General features: G+C 57.9%; 2 protein-coding genes and 1 long non-coding RNA gene across 4 annotated transcripts; all 3 read right to left on the bottom strand.

The window, feature by feature from the left end:
- Positions 1-892: 892 nt before the first annotated feature.
- Positions 893-7,354, bottom strand: MRPS15 (mitochondrial ribosomal protein S15). The gene is made up of 8 exons (XM_066204393.1): positions 7,207-7,354; positions 6,374-6,436; positions 5,691-5,766; positions 4,904-4,952; positions 4,299-4,383; positions 3,181-3,239; positions 1,805-1,996; positions 893-1,072 (listed from the first exon to the last, which is right to left on the bottom strand). Exons 1-8 carry the CDS (start codon positions 7,280-7,282, stop codon positions 932-934), a joined length of 741 nt encoding a protein of 246 aa, XP_066060490.1. The 5' UTR covers positions 7,283-7,354; the 3' UTR covers positions 893-931.
- A 480-nt stretch (positions 7,355-7,834) lies between these two features.
- CSF3R (colony stimulating factor 3 receptor) lies at positions 7,835-14,110 on the bottom strand. 2 transcript variants are annotated; one of them, XM_066204377.1, is made up of 16 exons: positions 14,034-14,110; positions 13,139-13,234; positions 12,545-12,844; positions 12,336-12,459; positions 12,073-12,242; positions 11,230-11,384; positions 10,888-11,047; positions 10,636-10,715; positions 10,321-10,534; positions 9,956-10,144; positions 9,627-9,728; positions 9,207-9,353; positions 8,865-9,005; positions 8,640-8,730; positions 8,407-8,488; positions 7,835-8,304 (listed from the first exon to the last, which is right to left on the bottom strand). In XM_066204377.1, exons 2-16 carry the CDS (start codon positions 13,206-13,208, stop codon positions 7,918-7,920), a joined length of 2,412 nt encoding a protein of 803 aa, XP_066060474.1. In that variant the 5' UTR covers positions 13,209-13,234; positions 14,034-14,110; the 3' UTR covers positions 7,835-7,917. The 2 variants fall into 2 exon arrangements, with proteins under 2 accessions (XP_066060474.1, XP_066060475.1); XM_066204378.1 differs by lacking the exon at positions 7,835-8,304 and having other exon boundaries at positions 8,437-8,526.
- Positions 14,111-17,466: 3,356 nt separating this feature from the next.
- On the bottom strand, positions 17,467-19,296 carry LOC136301406 (uncharacterized). Its single transcript, XR_010723864.1, has 3 exons — positions 19,262-19,296; positions 18,802-18,891; positions 17,467-17,737 (listed from the first exon to the last, which is right to left on the bottom strand). It is a non-coding gene; the product is annotated as an uncharacterized lncRNA (long non-coding RNA).
- Positions 19,297-20,486: the final 1,190 nt, after the last annotated feature.

Here is a 20,486-nt window from a genome sequence, read left to right as displayed (position 1 = left end):
GCCGTTGCCGGGCAGCCGCGGGGCCAATCGGGGCGCGCCGTCTTGGCCGGCCGGGCGCGCGTGCGCAGCGTCCCGGTGTGAGCGTGTCATCGTCCCGGTGTGAGCGTGTCATCGTCCCGGTGTGAGCGTGTCATTGTCCCGGTGTGAGCGTGTCATCGTCCCGGTGTGAGTGTGTCATCGTCCCGGTGTGAGCGTGTCATCGTCCCGGTGTGAGCGTGTCATCGTCCCGGTGTGAGTGTGTCATCGTCCCGGTATCAGCGTGTCATCGTCCCGGTGTGAGCGTGTCATCGTCCCGGTGTGAGTGTGTCATCGTCCCGGTATCAGCGTGTCATCGTCCCGGTGTGAGCGTGTCATTGTCCCGGTGTGAGCGTGTCATCGTCCCGGTGTGAGTGTGTCATCGTCCCGGTGTGAGCGTGTCATCGTCCCGGTGTGAGTGTGTCATCGTCCCGGTGTGAGTGTGCTATCATGCCGGTCCGAGTGTGTTGTGTGATCATCCCGGTGTGAGAGTGCCATCAGCCCTGTGTGAGTATGTCATCATCCTGGTCTGAGTGTGCCATTAGCCCGGTGTGTGCATCGTCACAGCCCGGGTACGCATCATCCCCAGTGCGTGTGCACATTGTCCTGGTCCGTGTGTGCACTGTCCCTGTCTGTGTGTGTATTGTCCCTGTCCGTGTGGGCATTGTCCCTGTGTGTGCATTTCCCTGTCCGTGTGCGGAGCATCCCAATCCATGTGCATTGTCCCACTCCCTGTGTGGATCGTCCTGGTGCACAAGCACGGCCCCAGCACGTGTGAAGAATGGTCTGGGTTGGGAGGGACCTTAGAGCCCATCCAGTGCACTTCCCAGGTGCTCAGAACGGTGCAGACCACACCACACAAGACAAGAGCCTCGAGGTCTTTGGGCAGCAGTTTATTGTCAGGCTGTCTGTGCCACTACACAGGTGTCCCCTCCTGTGCCTGCTTCTTCTGCACCTGCTTCTCCTGCTGTTCCCGTGCAGCCCTTGCTCTTGCCTGCCTCTCTCTCCTCTGCCTTAGTCTCACAGCTGCTTTCAGCTTCTGCTTCTCCTGGAACACCTGTGGAAGCAGAAGAGAGATAAAGCTGCCTGTAGAGCTGCTCCTCAGACTGACTGCTGCAGGCAGAGCAGTTCCAGCAAGAGCCAGATCAAATCCTCCCTCAGTGCCTTCCTTGCTCCAGGGAACCATCTGAGATGATTCTGTTACAGCCACCCAGTCAAGCACTGAACCATTCAGGTTGGAAAAGACTTCTGAGACCACAGAGTCCAACCTGTGACCAATCCCCACCTTGTCAACCAGACCAGAGCACTGAGTGCCGTGTCTAGTCATTCCTTGGACACCTTTGGTCCAGTCCTTTGGTTAGAATTTAACTGGCCTGAAATTTAGCATTTACAAACCTAAGGCACGTCCAGCTTTTGGTTCTGTTCAGTTATACCAAGATCTACTGCATGCAGCAGTTACACTCACATATTCTGAGCAAATCACGGTAGACAGGGGGTGCACCCACGTTTCTGTTCCAAACTGCCATCAAATTATCTCACATATCAGTTCCCATACCAGGATTTGAGAAAAAAAGCTGGTTTGAGTAACACATTTTTGAGCAAACCAGTGGCCCAACCTGAAGTGCCCGAGTACAGCATTTGTCAATGTCCCACAGGGACCTCTTGGCTGAGCTCAGGCAGTTCCCTACAGACAGGATCAAACTCAAAGCCTGGCTTACGAGGACTCGGTGACTATCAGTCACTCCTAACTTTTACAGAGGGGTTTTTCCCTGTGCAGCCTGCCCCATACCTTGATGCACAAAGCCTTTTTGACCAGCCAGCGCTTGGTGACGCGGCGCGTGTAGGGCTGGGGGGGGCTGTACTGGATGCCCAGCTCTTGGCAGGTTTTCTCAAAGGTGCCGTAGTTGATGCGGCGCAGGTAGCCCAGCATCTTCCTCCGCCGGTCCAGATCCATCAGCAGGAGCCGCCGGTTGCTCTTGTCCTGCAAAGCACCCAACCTTCACTCCACTGCAGGCAGATTGTCCTGCCATTCCAAGAAATGAACTGAGAATAGAGCAGATTTGGGCTGAAGGAACAGTCAGGTTAAGGACAGAGTCCCAGAACAACTTCTGTTGGCAGATGCTGCGAGTACATCAGGTCAGCACAAGCTGATCCAAGGAGATTTAATTTACTTTGCACTGGAATTGCTTTCTCCCTTCCATGGCTGCACCTTCACCTTCCCTGAAGACTATTTTCAGCTTGTGTGCAGCTTCAGGCTGTGCCAAAGCTGCAGGGAAGGTCTTCTGGCTAAAACCTGCTTCTCTTGAAGTGTGCTGCTTCAAAATAACACAAGCATTTACCTTTGTTTCGCCAGAAATTAAATATGAAGATAATCTGTGGCTTGGCTCTGACTGTCTGGTTGTTCTTTGGAGGGGCACAAGCGTAGCCTGAGCCACATCAGTCAGGCAATCCCTCATGGGAGACATCTCCCTGTCCTGTATGAGTGATTGGTGTAAAGAACAGGCTTCAGCCAAGGAATTCCAAAAGGTCCAACTTCACTGCAACACTTGGTACAGCTTCTGGCTTGTAATAAAAATCTCTGTTCTGTCCTCTTGTTCCCTTCAAGTTTTCATGAGTAACAATTAGGCACTTCTTTCAAATGCAGTTATCAATCCATTTCCCACCTTTTGCCCTGCATAAAGAATCTTTGATACCTGTTTTATGAAGATAAATTCAGTCTAGATGTCTCAAATCTGGGCCTGAACTCAGGTAGCTGCAGGCAGAGGAGGGGGACATTCACACAGTGCTGTCCAGCAAACATTTCCATGAGCAAAAATAAGCACAGAGTTTACTCTTTGTTTATTACTGCAGCTGCGTTCATTAATTAGTGAAAACTAAGTGGTGAAGCCACATCTGCAGCGAGGAGAAATGGAGCTCAGCTCTGCCCAAAGGAATCAGCTCAGCCGTTTCCTCCACTACGGCAACAAACCAGAACACAGACCAGAGTCGGCGAGAATCCAGCTGTGCCTGAGCCAGCAGCACCCCACACTGGCACCAGGGAACAGCTGTAACTATTTTATAAACCTCCTTAGAAAAGCCATAATCCCCAGGATTAAAATCCTCTCATTATAAACTGAGAAAACCACCTGAGCAGCTGCTGCGTGTGGGCTCAGATCCCCGAGTTACCTTGGGGTGCTTCTGGAGGTGCTCCTCGAGCGTGCGTATCCTGGCAGTCAAAATAGCAACTGTAAAGGACAGAGAGAGAAGTTGTGTGAGAGCAGCAGCTTTCCCAGGTGATCCAGGATCATCTGCCTTGCCTCAAGCTGCCAGCTGAGCACTGCTGCCCCTGCAGGTACCCACAGCAGCACAGCAGGGACTGCCCATGGCAAAACAGTGCCGACAGGAAACGCTGCCCACGACAAAACAGTGCCCACAGCAGCACTACAAACACTGCCCACAGAAAATCCTGCCCACAGCAGCACAACAAACACTGCCCATGACAAAACACTGCCCACAAGCAGCACTGCTCACAGCAAACACTGCCCAAAGCAGCCCTTGCCCACAGCCCACTGCACAGCACACACCAAAACACAACAGACACAACCTGGGACTGTTATGAGGCTGCTGAATTAGAGGGTAAGCTTTTAGCAACACATCATACAAATTTAGCTGTGAATTTATTCCTCTTGCACTCATTCAATTCCCAGTGATTTGACATTTATTTCACCTCACAGGATTTAAGCTCTGAGGGAGCAGACAGCAATAAAGGTGTTTTTTTTTTTTTTTTTTTTTTTTTTTCCTAAGGGCAGCAGCCAGGTCTTTGGGATTTTGGGCTCCAGAGGGAGGGGCTGGTGGCATTCTCAGGAACAGAAGGGCTTTACTGATGACAAAGGAGTTGTCAGTGTTGGTCAGTGCAACATGGCCTTTGTCCCTGCACCGTCCCCACTGTGCTTCAGCCACAGCTCTCTGATGCAGAGAAAAATTTGGGTTCTGTGGCTGAATTAGATTCATTTTGGTAACAGCTGTAGCTCAGTGCCTCATGCCACAGAAGCACTCCAAGCAGAATAATGCACACACTGCCTTTGGAGGGTGGATGTGGAGCAGGAATTTGGAATCAGCCTCTGTAACACTTCCAGACCTGGAGCAGTCCTGCAGGGCATCCTGCAGGCTACCTGCCTCTCAGCAGCTCTGGAGGAGATCCTCCTGAGTTATACAGCAAACTGCAAGTGCTGGGGTGGGAACAGCTGAATAGAAGCAGGAATGTTTCATCTGCCAACAATACCCTTTCCCTTTTTTTAACTTGCCTTGCACCTCAAAGGAGCCATTGTCATTGGGAGACCTCCTGACCTTCTCCACCAGCTGCTGTTTCTTTACCTTCAGCTTCTCCCTCTGTGGGTCACAGAAAAGAGGTTGTCACTGTCTCAGAGCACTAGAGGTCAGAGACACTCAGCTGTCTTCCCAAACACCCAGATAAAGGCTTTGCAGTTCAGACCTTTACTCAGTGCTTTTACATCTTTTTAAGCTGAAGGGGCAAGCACAGAGGAATGGCATAGAGATCTCTGTGCCACCTTCCTACCTGTTTGTTTTCTGGGCATGTGGAAAGCAAAAATAACTTGAAGGACATCTGCTGTCCAGTGCAACGGTTTCTAGAACACAGGGGGTCAGCCAGGAGCAGCTCATTGCCCTGTCACCCCTGAATACTTCCTTCTCTCATTTTAACATGCAATTGTTACCACTTTAGTGTGATAAAATTTAAGAGTGAACCAGATTTATCACTGTATTTCATCACACTGTATTTATAGTCACTTCAAAACACAGTAAGTGAAAGATATTTAACAACATAGACAAGTCTCACATGAAGGTGTTCGTTAAATCTGATTTTTTTGGAAGCAAGCAGAATGGCACTGACCTGACTTGCCATTTCCAGGGACAGCACCCGTTTCACTACATCATCCACACTGCAAGGAGACGGCAAATGAGCTTAAAAACTAGAAACAAATCTATTTAACAACAGAAATGAACCCAGGTTCTTGAAACATACTTGCTTTTCTCAGCTTTAATTTACTCAACAATTTTACAGGGACTCTCCTCCCCTCCCAAACCTGGCAGCCATAAAAAACTGGTGCTCACTTTACTAAGCAAAATCATGGCTCGGATTACAGGAGCATCGAGTTGTTTTGCTGCAGAAATATTTAATTTAAAGAGACTGGTTCCTTCAGAGAGCAGTGAAAGTCACAGTTGAGCCACTGGGGGCCCTCCCTGCTCCACCAATGAGCAGCTCTGCATCAGAGCACAACAGTGCTGAGCCCCAGAGCCCAAATTCAGCAGCAGCTGAATTCATGTTGAGTTGTTTAACAACACTCTCCATCACCTGAGTTCAAGACAGGCAGAGATTATTTGCAAGATGACTGTTTCCAGTATTTCAAGGTTATTTCCTTTTTTTTTTTTTCCCCCTTATGAACTTCAAAGCCCACAGAGGATGTGGGCAACCAGCACTCCATCTCACATGGGGTAAACAATCAAGCCCTGACCACTGCCTGTGTCTGTAAATCTGACTTTCAAACTGACTTGGCAATTTTTGTGCCCTCTGAGCATTAATAATTAATTAGTGGGCAGGTGACAGCTTCCACACACCACGGTTATATGTAAGATACAAACCCCTGGAGAGAGCAGCCATTGCCTCTCCCTGTTCATACCTGTTCATTATTGGGAGATTGGCATATTCCTTCTTCAGCATGGTGGGAGAAAGGTCATCCAGGTGGCTGGGGATGTCTACAAAGAGATTAACATTTGAGGAAGAGCAGAACAAAGTCGGAGCTCTGACCTTGCAAACCAGATCAGAGGAAACATGTTCTGAAGGAAACTGGCTGTGTGCTCCAAACAAGAAATGAGCAGATCCAAGAGGGCAGGAACTGAGTGAAGAAAACAGGTTCAGTCTCTTCCCTTCAGCACTCTGGACTTACAATATGGTGTAAATGTATTTAAAACAACCCACAGAGCTCAGAAATCACAGAATACCAAAACAGTTTGTGCTGCAAGGGAACTGAAAGCCCATCTGATCTCACTCCCTGCCAGAGGCAGGGACACCTTCCACGATCCCAGGTTGTTCCAAGGCCTGTCCAACCCAGCCTTGGACACCTGCAGGGATCCAGGGGCAGCCACAGCTTCTCTGGGCACCCTGTGCCAGGGCCTCCCCACCCTCACAGATCTCCTGCTACTGACAATTGTTCATTTCCCCACATTCAGGAGGAGGGGAATCTTCTGAATAACTCTTCAACTTGCAAGGAACTACTTCTGGAATGATTTCTGTGCCATGAGGGTACAGCTCTGAGCATGTCAACAGCAAAAAAAAAAAATGGTGCCGTGGATCCTGACATACCTTTCTTCTTCTTTGCTGCAGGTCTGGCATAGCCCCTGGCTGCCTGGAGCACAGGACAACAGGCTGGGTGGGAGAAACAGAAAGATTTCAGACTTGTGTGGGCTTCTCCAGCTCTATACACGTCAAACACTGCTTGGTCTGTGTGGGGTCAGAGCACGGGGGTGAGCAGTGACCAGGCACATTTTGAGTCCCACAGGAGCGAGGGACAGTTCAGTGTGGCTCCCACACGGTGCTCAAACAAAGCAAGCTGAGCAGAGTGTGAGGGCTCCCCCGGGCAAACGTGTTCATTCCGAGGGTTTAAACTGCTGAGTCAACTGATGAATTCACTCAGTCTCATTAGCGACGTGGAGGGGCTGCTCTGGACCACCCCAGTGTCACCGACACCTGGGACAACCCGGGGACAACCTCTGCCTGACACAGCTCGCTAGACGTAAATATCTATCATCGGCCGAGACTTCGTCATTCTTTGACCTTTCAAGAACAAACTCTTCCAGCTGTCCTTTCAGGGCCCTGCTGCTGGAACCGGGACCCGCTTCAGGCCGCTCGGCCGTGCCCGGCTCGGCCCCGCTGTCCCGAGGGACCCCCGGCATCCCGGCCCCTCCCCGGCTACCCCCAAGGTCACCCGGCCCTGTCTCATTTCAGGGGGGACAGACCATGAGGCCGGTGTGTGGCCCCCTGAGTGCCCCCCGACCCCTTTTGCCACATCTCTTTTCCCTTATCCTCAGCTCTCACCGCGGCCCCGACCGCTCCCCAACTCCTACAGCGGGGTCCGCCTCCCTTTCCACTTTCCACCCTCCCTCCCAGCAGCCTCCCGAGCCCCCCGTGCCCCTCACCGGGCTCTGCCCTGCCCAGCACGGCGGCCCCGGTGCGGGCCAGCCCGGCCAGGCCGCGGCCCAGCAGCGCCAGCATGGCCCGCGCTCAGCGACACGCCTGCATGGGCGCCGCCATCTTGCCCAGCCGCGGCTGCCGAGTGCCGAGACAGGGCGGGGGAGCGAACGCCGAGCGCGTCGATGGCCGTCCAGGGTCCTGGTCCCCTCCCGGTCCTGGTCCCCTCCCGATCCTCGTCCCTGTCCCGCTCCCGGACCCCTCTCGGTCCCCTAACTGTCCCCATCCTCGTCCCGGTCCCGCCCCCATCTCCATATCCGTCCCTGTCTCGGTTTCGTCCCCTAACTGTCCCTGTCCTCGTCTTTGGCCTCGTTCCGGTCCCGATTCCCGTCCTGTCCCTGTCGGGTCCCATCCCCATCCCCGTCTCGATCCCGTCCCCATCCTTGTCCGGTCCCGGTCCCAGTTCTGGTTCGGGTCCTGTCCCCATCCCCATCCGCGTCCCCATTCCCGTCCCCATCCCCTTTCCCACAGAGGCGCCCGGGTTGTTCTCAGCACGTCCCCGTTTATTTCGGAGGGAGGCGGTCGGGAGAGGACACACACACACAGAGCGGGGTGGAGCCGGGCAGCGCCCCGGGCTGCGGCTGGAACCCCGCGGGTTGACCCCGCATCCCGGGGCTCCCGCTGGCGGGCCCGGTGTCGCTGCCCGGCTCCATCCCGCTCTAGTCCGCCCGGCACTCGTGCAGCTCCTCGGCGCCGCCGATGCGGAGCCCCTGCAGCAGCGGGAAGGTGGCGGGGGGCTCCTCGAGGAACCCCCAGTCCCCCGCTCCGCCGCCGCCGTTCCCGCGGCCTCGCAGGTTCTCGTAGAACCGGGGACCGGGCTCGGGGAGCAGCCGCTGCCCCCGGTACCCCACGCCCCCCACCCGCGCGTATTGCACGGGCTCCCCGGGCCCCTCCTGCCGCACGTAGGGCCGGGGCAGCGCCGGGAGGGCGGCGGGCAGGGCGGGATGTTCCTTCCCCGGCTGCTTCCCCGGTTCTCCTTCCAGCACGGTGACCGTGGAGATGGCGGCCGGGCCCGGTTCCCTCGCGGCGAGCACTTGGAGCGGCTCCTGGGGACCAGCGGGAGGTCACAGCCGGTGCCATCTGCCCCTGCTGTCCCTCACAGTGCTGGGTGGGGACTGGGGGTCCGGGGAGCAGCCGCCCGGTCTCACCTGCGGCACCGCTGCCGGCACCCACTTGCCCAGGCTGCTGTTGGCGGGGTCGGGGACACTGGGCCAGAGCTGCTCCTTCATCCTGGGGACCACGGGGATGAGGGGACTCAGCGAGGCGGGCTGGAATGGGTGGCCTCAGTGCTGGACCGGCTCCCACCGAGCTCCCGGCGGGATGTCAGCACCCCGCAAGGCCACCGTGTCCCACCGGCCTGGGACGGGGCTCTGGTACTCACCGCTCGTTCTTCTGGAAGCAGATGAGCAACACGATGAGCACGACAAAGACCAGCCCCAGGGTCAGGAAGAGGAACTGGATCTCAGTGTCATCTGGGAAGCGGGACAGGGTCACAGGGAACTGCAGTGGGCACTGCCAGCTGTGCTGTGCCGTGAGGCCGGGGCAGGACCAGGGGCTGCAGGTCCCCTCCCATGTCCCCCCCGCCCCGGGTGGCTGCAGCCCTCACCCAGCACTGTTGTCACCAGGGTCAGGCTGGTGCCATTGGTGCCGCCGGCGGCCGTGGATGCCATGATGTGCACCTTGTACAGGGTCGATGGCTGCAGCTCCTGGATGACAAAGGAGCTGAGGGAAGGATTCACGGTGGCACCTGGGGGGCACAAGGGACTGTTGGTGTGACACAATCCCCCCACCTGCACAGCCTCTCAGGTCTCTGCTGGCAGGCAGCCCTGTGAGGGACCCTTACAACTCCCTGACCCTCTCTGAGAAGGTCATGGGCTCCTGGTATCTCCACCCAGCACATGGAGATGGGACAGGGGGCAAGGTCAGTAGTGCTGTGGGCACGACTCACTGGCCACGTGGGTGATGCTGTTGGCCCAGAAGATGGTGTAGCTGGTGATGAAGCCATTCTGCATCTCCACTGGCAGCGGCTCCCAGCACAGCTCGGCCTCTGACTTGCCGATCCTCTTCAGGTGAAGCTTTGGGGCATAGGACGGTGCTGGAAAGAGCAGGACAAGGAGGGACCAAGTGCTGAGCAGTGCCACTGCCTCGGGTGGGAACTGATGGGGAGGGGGGGTCCCACTCCCAAGGTGTGGGTGTCAGGACCTGCCCATGCTGTAGGAGAGCTGAGAGCACGTTCATGACAATGACATTCATGACATGAGACAAATCCAGCCCCCCAAGCTGAACTCTGGATTAGGGGTACATGGGGAAAAGGTCGTTCCTTCTTTTGAAGGGCAAAGTCTTGGCGGTGGGGCACCCTTCCACGTACCCTTCTGCTGGGAGTAGGCTGTGGTGTGGATGGGCACCCCGACAGTGCCCTCGTAGAGGGGGTACAGTGAGATGTTGTACCGCTGGAAAGGCTCGATGCCATCTGCAATGGAGAGCAGAAGGGGCCGGGAGTTCGGGCCGCTGAGACCCTCCAGCTGCACCACCCCTGCCCCACGGCACCTGCCCACCTACCCTGGGGTGGATCTAAAGGAAGGAGGGAGGGTGGGGAGTGGGCTGGGGCAGGGCTTTGTCCTGGTTTGCTCAGGATGGGTGCCAGCCCCCTGAGACAGCTGACCAAGGGGTCAGGCCCCCCTGGCAGCCCCCACTTACCCTGGATAAGGGCTGTGGTGGCTGCCCCGTCACGCTCCATCTGCCAGCACGAGCTGCAGTGCTCAGGCTCTGCTGTCACCTGCTGCCACTCCAGGACATAGGCGATCACGGGGACCAGCGGCGCCTCCCAGTGCACCCAGAGGCTGCGCTCGCCCCCGGGCACGGCCCGGAGCCCGGCCAGGGGCTGACCTGCACGGGCCAAGCAGCCGGGATGGTGAGAGAGGGGAGCACCTCTCCCACATCACCCCCTGGGCACCCGACTTTGGAGTCTGCTCTCTCCTTGCCCTGGTTGTGCACCCCATGGCAGCCTGCTCGGGGGGAGCAGAACCCGGGGGACACAGGGAGGCTTTGGACACTGGCATCACCTTTCCTCTCCAGGAGCATGACCTCGGTCGGTGCCGACTCTCCGGCGGCATTGTAGGCTGAGAGATAGACCCTCCTGGTCCCCGCGGGCACCGAGAAGCTGCACTGGGTGTGGGTGGTGTTGCAGATGGTGGGGGGGTCCCTGCCCCTCCTGCGGGGGCTCAGGGTGACGTGGTAGCCCAGTACTCGCCCGTTGGCGTCCCGCTGCCCTGGGGCCTGGGTGCGGGCAGGGGGTGTGGGTGTCAGTCCCTGCGGGGATCTCAGTCCCCAGGGCAATGCCCCGGCAGCTCCTGCACCCCCTGCCCGCCACTGCTCACCTTCCAGCGCAGCTGCACCTCCAGCAGCCCCCCTGTCCTGGGCTGAGACCCCCACCACGCGTCCAGCTTCCCTGTGGGGGCTGCAACGGGACAGGGATGGGAAAAACTGAGAGGGGCCCGTGTGGCTGTGTCCCCAGCACTGTGCCGTGTGTCCCCAGCGCTGAGCCATGTGTCCCCAGTGCTGTACCTTGTGTCCCCAGCACTGTGCCACCTGCTCGGGCAGGGGGGACCCCCTGGGTGACTCACACTCACCTTTCTCGTGGGTGGTGTAGTTCCTGCCCGGGCTCCACTCGCTCCAGGAGGCCAGTGCCGATGCTGAGCTCCGCCGGCACCGCATCTGGAAGTGGTACTGCGTGCCGAAGAGGAAGCCGCAGCGCTGGGCAGTGCCGGCCCGGCCGATGATGCCGGTCACCTGGTGGCAGCCGAACGAGGGCTGTGCTGGCTCCTGCCTCGGGCAGGGGCTGGGCGCGGTGAGGGCATGGGGGGGGGGGGGGGAGACACCTTGCTGTTCCACCCACATGGGGACCCTTCCACTCCCACTGCTTGGAGCAGAGGGAGGCTCCTGCCCAGTCCCACTGCCCCAGCAGCACTCACCAGGGCCCAGGCAGGGTCCTCGGGTGCCCGGTAGCGCAGCTCACACTGCAGCTCCATGTGCTGTGTGCCCCACGCCATATCCCAGGCCAGGGCAACGCAGTCGGTCTGGAAGGGGATGGACTGGATGCTCTGCAGGGTTGGGGGATCCAGTTTGGCTGTAGGAAGAGCAGGGGAGAGCTGGAGAGGTTTGTGGTGAGCAGTGCCCATAGCCACAACCTTGTATGTGCCTGTTGTTAATGCTGGGAGCTGCAGCCAGGGTGCTGCAGCAAGAAATGGGGGGGAACCACCCCAAAACATGTAGGAGAATGGCTGGTGGCAAGGGGCAGGAGCCAGTGTGTGCCCCTGCTTGTGAGTGCAACACCGGGACAGCTCTGCATTAATGCCTATGTAGAGAAAACAGATTCCATGGGACCTGGTGTCTGGAGCACCCCACATTTGGGTCTGCTCAGGGGTGAGAGTGTGGCACAGCCATGGAAGGGCTCAGCTGGATCCTGGGCAAGCCCTTCCCCAGCCCCAGATCAGGGAGGATAAGTCTCTCCATCTGGGAAGGCTCCTTTTATAAATAGTTTATAGGCACTGGATCCATTATTAATAGACCTGCTGAATAAATGGGTAATCAATTGCTGCAGGAGCTGTGGAGTGCAGCAGGTCAACTGGCAGCTCATAACCCGCCGCACGCGCTGCTCGCTCTGTAACGCGGCGCTGGCCCCGCTCCATCCCGGCAGGACATCCATCATGGAACCTGCCTGTAAAATGTGACCTCGAGGCCCGACGTGCTTTAATGTCACTTTAATACCCCTGTCATCAGCTTCCCTGGCCCCTGACCTCTGTGCTGTCACTCACCCACGTCCATGGGGTCGAAGCAGAGATGCTCTGACTCAGCCGTGCCCAGGGCGTTGGTGGCAGACACCCAGATCTCCATTTGCCGGTACAGCTGGAGCAGCCGGCGTGGCACCGTGCAGTGGCTGTGCCCTCCTTGTGGGGTGCAGCCCGTCACTGCCTCGCCTCTGCTCCTGCAGCACACAGACCAGTGGGCTCGGGGTCCCTCTGGCAGAGGGTGAGGCTTGCTGTGGGGTTTGAAAGGGAACTGTGGTCCCAGGACTTACCCGGTGCACTTCAGCACGACACTGGTGGGGAGGTGGCTGTCGCTTCCCTGCTCCCACTGGCACGTCAGCCCGTAGTCACTGAGGTTCAGAATGCAGCTGAGGTTGAGGGGCTTTGCAGGAGGATCTGGGCCAGAACAGCCGGGAAAGAGCCTGAGCAAGTGCCTGTCCCTGCTGGGGAGGAGGGTGACCTGTAGTGGCAGCAGACTTACAGCCCGCCCTGATCTCGGTCATGCCAACACGCTGCTTGGTCCCATTCCACTCCACAAAGCACCACAGCTTGGCCTGCGTCTGGTTGAACCGGGGCAGGGTGAGGTTGGACACCTCTGTGCCCCCTGGACCCTGGCGCTGGCTCCCAGCCACAGGCTTGTTGTCCAGCATCCAGCTGATCCGGATCTTCCTCTGCTCCAAGCCGCTGCAGAGCTCTCTCTGGACGGTGCAGGACGCCGTGACAGCCGAGCCCAGGGGCACAATGGGGGAGTCCGGAATCACTGAGGCACAGCCCAGCGTTCCTGCAGGCAGGAAAAACATGTCACCTCCAGGGCACAGCTGCGACAAAGCCATCTCAGCTCCTCAGCGCCCAAGCAGGACATAGGGACGAGCCTCTTCCCTTAGAGGGGCCCCCCATCTCTGGAGAGGAAGAGCCGAGCGTTGGGCAAGCCACCGGCACGTGCCAGGCCCCATCCTGCCCGTGCCTGCTGTACTGCCGCCGTTCCCGCCTGCCCCGTGGCCCCGGCCAGCCCCGATGGCCGCAGGGTGCTGGGGAAGGTGTGACTGCGGGACAGGATGGGATGGACCGCACTCACCGCCCAGGTGGAGGAGCAGGAGCAGGGAGAGCTGCAGCAGGAGGGGTGTCCCAGCACCGCGCCTGGCCATGGTCTCCTCCGTGGCTTTGGCATCACCTGGAACGGAGAAAGCGGCTTCTCCTTGGGGTCGGCAAGGGCTGGGGATCAGGTGGGCTGAAGCAGCCGGGCTCCATTGTCACCGGCGCTTCCTGGAGCAGAATGTCCTTTCGCTGTCAGCGTCAGCCCTTCCCGCAGCCCTTCTGACACCTCCGCCCCCGGCTCGGCGCCCGCACCGCCACAGCCGCCGGCGTGGGAAGCGCAGCGCAGAGACCCCGGAGCCCGGGTCCCTCTACACCCTCCCGGCCCCGCACTCCATCCCCGGCACAGCAGCCTGTGCCCGGCCGCAGGCACGGGCTGATTTTATCTCCACTATCTCCAGCCGCTGCCGGGCAGAGATTTGCGGTTTGAGGGCGGGTGAGGGCGGCGGAGGGCGATAAGCTGGGAGAGGGAAGCGAATGACCGACAGCAGCAGAGCGGGACTGGCCGGAGCTGAGGGGTCCTGCCCACGCCCCTCCCGGCTTCCCCCGTCAGCTGCATCCCCTGCCTGCTGCTGGGAATGGCCCTGGGAGCGGTGGCTGCCTCTGCCCCTGCCCGGCCTCCTCTGCCCGGATCCTGTGTCCCGGATGTGTCCTAGACACGTTCGTGGCTCAGGAGTGTGACCAGCTCCTCATGCCCCAAGCCAGCAAACAGAGAGATAAAAAGCACTCGAGTGTGGGAGGTGGGACAGCGGCCACTCCTGAGCACTCGGCACACGCGGCTGTCCCAGGCAGGGGCCAGGGTAGAGAGCCACAGACCAGATGCTGCTCGGTGGGACCTGAGCACCACGCACCGACCCCTACCTCACCTCCACCCCTACCTTGGCTCCATCCTGCCTCTCCTCTGTGTCCGGGGTGTCCGGCTGCCGCTCACCGCCTGCTCCGAGCACGGGGCTCCGGCTGCCGGCAGCTGGCCGTGCTCAGTCTGTTTGCTAACATGCTGCTTTTCCCCCCGTTAGTTCCTCAAAACCAAGGCCGTTAGTTGCTGTCATGCTCTGAAGAAGGTGATTGCAAAACACTTCCCTGAAGTCTTCGACCCCCTCGCTCGCCGAAGGCAGGAAAAGCCTGCAGGGGACCCGGACACCCCGAGCGGTGCCCGGCCTCCACCCTGCCCGCCCCAGGGCCGGCCTGGGCACAGCCGGGATGTGGCACAGGGATGTTGTTCACTGCAACTGCCCTGGGGGCACCCCCTGGGGTTTGGGGACACAGCAGAGGAGCCGGGGAAAATGGCGGGAGGCCACGAGCCAAGGGAATGAGCAACTCAAGGGTCAGGAGGCAAACCCAGCTGTGGCTGCCAGTGCAGGGTGATGCCACCTGGGAGCGGCTTCCATCCCCAAGCCTGTGCCCGTGTCCACGTCCACTCAGTCCAGCTTGCCACAGGGTGAGTGGCCTGCAGGATGCCTGAGGGCAGCCCATGGTGTTCCCACCAGTATCTCCCAGTACTGACCATTAACCCCTGTCACTTCAACAGCTCCTTGCCTGGGGCTGTGCCGAGCTGCTGTGCCCACCTGTGCCAGGCTGGAGCACAGCCCCGTTGGGGAATCCCGTGTCTGGTGGGATGGGGCTGGCGTGGGAGGTAAACACAGGGTTGCTCAACCCTGCACACACTCACAGCCTTCGCAACCACGGCGGCTGTTGTGCAAAGAGCTGTTTACTCTGGCCTTGGGGGGGTGTTTCATCTCCACAGCACGCTACAATGCTCACATAGCCCCACGCCGCCAAAATCTGGGGGGCCAGAGCGGCCTCCTGGGAGCAGGGTGTCTCGGGGTGGTGGGAGACCAGCCTGGGGAGGTCTGGCGTTGCCTCCTGAAGAGCTGGGCGCTGGCTGGAGGGGATGGCCTGGGGCTCTCACAGCCGACCTCACAAGCCCCACAATCCAAGCAAAGGCACTTTCCCCCAAATCTGCCCTGCTTGTAACGGGTCAGGCGGCTGGCAGGGGTGGGAGGGGGGCTCAGCACCCTGGGTTGGGGGACGGAGCGTATTCCCACTGCCTGCCCGGACCGGGGGAGCTGCCCTCGCAACATTTCCCTGGGGTGTAGCAACCCCCAGCAGTTCGGGACGGAAACTGGTGCCGTGGGGGCTGTTTACCAGCCGAGCAGGAATAGCCGTGGGTAGCCATGGCGACGTGGGCATCTCCGTGGGAACCGAGGGCGTAGCGCTGCAAACACCCAGCTGGACACCGGCAAGCGCCCGCCGCCGATGGGGCCCCGCCACGGGCTGGGATCGGGGTCGGGAGGGGACTTTGCATCCCTCACCAGAGCACGCCAGTCCTCGGGCTCACCTCGCCCGTGCTCCGCAGGGAAGGGGCTCGTCCCGGGAGGCTCCGAGCGTGCCAATCAGACGGGACAGCCGCCTGCCCGAGGGGATGGAGCAGACGTCCCCTCCTGACAGTGCTCTTGGTTCCCCTCCGGCTCTGAGTCACGCTCACAAGCTCACAGATCCCGTCCGTGGGAAGGGACAGGAATACGAGGCAGGGTGCAGGGTGCCACCCCTGCAGAGATCCTGAGCCGTGGGTCCTGGCCAGCCTGGCAGAGAGGCTGGGGCAGGAGGATGCACGAGGAGGGGGCTGCTGAGGTGTGAGAGCCAGCTGGGTGCCAGAGGGTCCCACGGTGCAGAGGCAGGTGGTGACACAGGCCATGGTGTGGGACAGCAAGGAGAGCAGAGTTTGGAGGGAGGGTGGATGCTCTCGAAGCGGGTTTTGGGGTGAGTGGTGGGGCAGCGGCTCCCAGTTCATGCCATAAGAGCCTCCCAAGCCTGAGGCCATCAGGCAAGGGGGAAGGTGGAAAGGGGAAGCAGCTGCGGGGTTTTTCCTGGTTGCAGTGTGTGAGACAGGGACCAATGGCACTGGGCAGTAGCCTGTGGACACAGCCAGACCCCGTGGGCAGCTCTGGTTGCAGTCCACAAGCAGCAGCCCCACATTTAGTGCCTGAGAGCTCTCAGCTACGCCTGTTTCCTGTGCCTCTGATTCCATCCCTGCTGGGTGGATCATTGCTCTTAAACAGAATAAAGTACATTCCTAGTGTGTATCAGCTCTGCAGGCAGCAAACCCCAGCTCCCCTAAAGGGATTTTCCCTTTCTTCTTTTCATTCCCTAAAAAAATAGAATATTGCCAGTCACGTAAGATGCAAGATCTAAGTGTAAAAGCTTCTGCAGTCTCTAATGGGTGAAGAGACCTGGTTAAATGGTGCCCAATGCAATTAATTCAGACTACCCCCTTCAGCACTGAGGAGGGAGCAGAGAGCTCCCCATCAAGTCACTCTGTGGGTGGGCAGAGGTGGACAGGAGAGGACTCTTGGCTCCGGATGGCATCACCAGGAGACAGGGGACATGGGCAGCCTGCCAGCATGGAGCCACCCCTGGGACAGAATCCCATCCAGGACCCTCCTGTGTCTGCAGGCTCTGGTCACCCAAATACCAGAGATGTCCCCAGTCCTTGTCCCTGCTGTGCCACTGCCAGCTCCTCCCCAGTGAGGCAGCCACAAATTGGAGAGGATTGATGGCAGGGGTCCTAGAGGCTGACCTTGAACAGCTCCTGACACATTCCTGCAATTAATGAGGCAGGAGGATTAATTTCTGCGTGGCAGATCCGGGGAGGCTCTGATGGGCATGGGGAGGAGGGGCAGGATGTGCTGCCATTATTCATCTCTACTCTGCCAAAGTGGTGCCAGGGGGCTGCAGCTCCAGCTCGGCAGAGCGGTTTGACAGGGTGGATGGGCAAGAGGGAGAGGTCCTCCATGGGTCCACCTGGAACTTTCCTGTCCCTAAACTCCTGCTTCTGTTGCACAGGTGTCTGTGGCAGTGGAACACCCCCATGTCCTTCGGCCCTGTACCAGCCTCTCACCCCTCATATTCCTGGAAATCCCTGCTCTCTTCTGCTGAGTCACTCCAGAGCTCAGCCCCGTGAAGCATCTTCTCCTTCTGCCATTGCTGAAAAGAAAATTTCCCTTTGATGCTGCCTCCCATCAAACCACCTGGGCAGGGGCCTTTCATCCCCCCTGCACAGCCCCTGACCCTGCTGTGCCCGTGGTGCCAGGCAGCACGTCCGAGGGCTGAGTCTGCTCCCAGCTGTCGGGGCTGCGTGGCCACTCCCGACACTTCCCGGCAATCAGGCTGCAAGCAAAGCACTATTATTTTTCTGCTCTAATGAACACCTCTGACAATAATAGACACCCCCCCCCCCCTCCAGCTTTTATCAGGAGAAAAGGATACCTGGGGATTATTTACTCAGAGTCAATAGTTGCAGGTAGGGGTTGCCAGCCCAGGCAGGCTCTGACAGCTGCTCGTGGCTGGAGCATTGCATGGAAAAGGAGCAAAGCTCTCCCAACTGCTCCCCCCTTGCTCCTGCTGTATGAACCCCCCATCTCGGCTGTGCTGCCCAGGGAGACCCCCTTCATTCCTCATCCATGTCACTCTGGGACACGCTGCCAGTGCCAGGACCCTGGAGGGCACAGGGGGGCTCTGGGTGCTCGAGCTGTGGGGCAGGAATGTGACTTGGAGTTGGCACTTCTCTCCCAAGGGCTCAGATCTGTGACAGCAAAAAATCCACGGTCAATTGAGCTAATCACAAAGGCAATGAAATGTCTTGGTGAGGTTATAAACATCCCCGCTTGAACCCAGTGACACAGGGAAATAGGAATCCAACCAAGCAGCCTCCAAAAGTGCTTTATTCCCCATTATTTTCATTAGCTGCCTTGTAATTTGATTTGTCCCTCTCCTGCTGCTGGCTTTTTCCATGGCCAGGAGGAGTGACAAATGAAACACCCACAAATGAGCCTGGCAGCGTCTGGGGGGCTCAGGAGTGACACAGCTCCCCTGGCTCCTGGGAAACAGCTGTGTCTGTGCCCTGCTAGATGGGACTGGAGGTTGGGGTGCCTGGAGCACCCTGATGGCTCTGATAACTGCCCAAATCTCCTGGCCAAGACCCCCTGAGGCTCAGGTTGTGGTTCCCAGCGCCATCAGTGCCCTTCCTGGGGGGACACAGGGTGAGGCCCCCAGGGCTGGCACTGTGTCAGCACCACCACCTGTCTCCGGGTGATCCTGTGCCCCCTGCTCCACGCTGACATCCTGTCCCCATTATCTGCAATTTCCTTGAAAGCTGTCAGGAATCGAAGGGGGGCCCCTTTGCAAATGAAGAGAGGAGGAAACAACCAGGTCTGCATTTCCCACTAGAAATTAATCCCCCCCTTCTTATTTAAAGGTATCAGTGAATGAGGCCAAGTTGTTAAGTGACAAAAGAAAAATGATTCTTGCCTTCCAGGGTTATTAAAATCATGTTCTACAATTTTAGCAGCCACAAGGAAGCCCAGATAATGACAGATGATGATAATCCATCTCCAGCACAGCCTGGTCTATAATGATACTGCCCATATCTCTTGTATTACCACCAATTACTCAGTGTATAATGAAAATGTACATCCATTCTGGGGAGCTGCATTTGCTGTCTCTGGATCCAATTTCTCCCTCTCCTTCTCCCAGTACTCTCCTGCTACAGCTGGAGCCCCCACCATGCCTGGCTCTGGGATCTGGCTTGGGGGATCCAGCCTGTCCCTGGCAGGGATTTTACCTGTGAGGGCTGTGAGTGCCCCTCACCTTGGCCTCGAGCTCCTGTGGCTGCACAAAGCCTGTCTGGGGACACAGGCAGGACAGGAGAGGCTTTGAAATGCAAATTGCAGGAGGAACCTGAGGAGATACAAAGCAAAGTGAATGCTCTCTGCTGGCCGAGGTGGCAGCTCATGGCCAACCCAGCCTGAGCCGCCCCTGCCACCCAGTGAGCTCCCGGCAGTCGCCCCTGCTGCCAAAATCCGGGTGGAAGTGCCTGTCCAAATGCTGAGGTGGCATAATCCTGCTCAGCACAGCAACATCCCGCCGGGCGCAGCATCATCCTGCTCAGTACAACATCATCCCACTCATCACAGCATCATCCCGCTGGGCAGAACAGAATCCTGCTGGGCACAGCATCGTCCCACAGGGCACAGCACCATTCTGCCCAGCTGGCAGAAGCTGTGTGACCCAGCCTGGAGCAGAGCTTCCATGACAACCCCACTGTCACCTTCTGATGTCTGGAGATGACAGGGTCACACCCCTCCCCTGCCATGGACATTTCTAGGGGAAAAAAATGTACCCCTGAGCTTTTCCACCACCCCGCCAGGGGGAAGCTGTGCTGCCTGCACTGGGACCAGCTGCGTTTCACAGCACCACTTAATCCTGTTAAATCAGAGTGGGAATCACTCAGACCCAGGTGGGCTTCTGGTTGCAACTGGATCCGCTCCTGCCGCAGCACCTGGAAGGGGCACGAGGCTGTGTAAGATTAATGTAGATATATATTTCATCTGGGTTCTATTGTCTTCCACTTTATTCAGGTCAAAAAAGCAGGAGGCAACATCTTTGAAGATGAAAACATAATCTTTTGGAAAATTGAAAGTACAGATCGTTGTTTGGGCAGCATGTGCTGCCACCAGGGCCTCCAGTGCCTGCCTGGGGGGGTCCTGCACGGGGGTCCCTGGAGCAAAGGAACATCTTGTGCTCATGGAGAGGAGCTGGCAGTGGGAAAGCTCCCAGAAAATATTGTGTGTGTGTGAGTTTTCACACCATATGTGTGCATTGGGGTGGCCCTGCCTGCCCTTCCCAACATCCCCCGGGGGGGAGAGCTGAATCTCCCACATAACAACGGAGCTCACCACAACGGGGGCAGGCCCCCTGTAAATGTTTCTCCTTGGAGCAGAGCTCCACTGCCAATTGCCTCGTTAACACGGCTCTCCAGGTAGCAGAACCTGCCTCGTTATTTCTTAAATTAAATGCCTTTATTTTTCATAACTTTGTGTAATAAATCTGTGTGTGTTTAATCCATAATTAAGGGCTCCTCCTGCTCTGAGCTGCTCTGAGCAGAACGCCCGGTACCGCCTTCCCCAGCACAACTTTACATGAGTTATTAAAGAACTGAGGTGCATCTATTAATTATTTCATAAATATTAACAAGCCCTTAATGGCTGGAATCCTGGAATAACAAGTTCCCAGGGAGTTCAGTTTTAAAAAGGTTGTTAACTACGCTGACCGCTGGGCTCTGGGAGCCCACAGGACACACACTTTGGGCAATGGCAGCACGAGCAGTGCCAGTGCCAACCGCTGTGTTTGGATCCCTTGGCACCTCAGCCCTGAACTGAGGGTGGAGCTGGGGTCACCAGAAATATGGTTTTAAATTGAAGGACAATAGGTTTAGACTAGATATTGGGAAAAATTGCTTTCCTGGAAGGGTGTTGAGGCCTTGGCACAGGTTT

This window comes from Chamaea fasciata, unplaced genomic scaffold (genome assembly GCF_029207755.1).
Source record: "Chamaea fasciata isolate MVZ Bird 193981 ecotype frontalis unplaced genomic scaffold, bChaFas1.0.hap1 SCAF_26, whole genome shotgun sequence".
Classification (NCBI taxonomy): domain Eukaryota; kingdom Metazoa; phylum Chordata; class Aves; order Passeriformes; family Sylviidae; genus Chamaea; species Chamaea fasciata.
The sequence above is the reverse complement of the archived record's forward strand: the minus strand, read 5'-3'. Positions and strand labels throughout refer to the sequence as shown.

Excerpts from the sequence above, each read along its gene's own strand:
- MRPS15 (XM_066204393.1), bottom strand. The coding sequence starts at position 7,282 with ATGCTGGCGCTGCTGGGCCGCGGCCTGGCCGGGCTGGCCCGCACCGGG. Across the intron at positions 1,997-3,180 it reads ACCTCCAGAAGCACCCCAAG|GACAAGAGCAACCGGCGGCT; the intron begins GTAACTCGGGGA and ends GGTGCTTTGCAG. Across the intron at positions 1,073-1,804 it reads AAAAGGCTTTGTGCATCAAG|GTGTTCCAGGAGAAGCAGAA; the intron begins GTATGGGGCAGG and ends CTGCTTCCACAG.
- CSF3R (XM_066204377.1), bottom strand. The coding sequence starts at position 13,208 with ATGGCCAGGCGCGGTGCTGGGACACCCCTCCTGCTGCAGCTCTCCCTG. Across the intron at positions 11,385-12,072 it reads CTTCGACCCCATGGACGTGG|CCAAACTGGATCCCCCAACC; the intron begins GTGAGTGACAGC and ends CTCTTCCTACAG. Across the intron at positions 10,716-10,887 it reads CTACACCACCCACGAGAAAG|CCCCCACAGGGAAGCTGGAC; the intron begins GTGAGTGTGAGT and ends GTCCCGTTGCAG.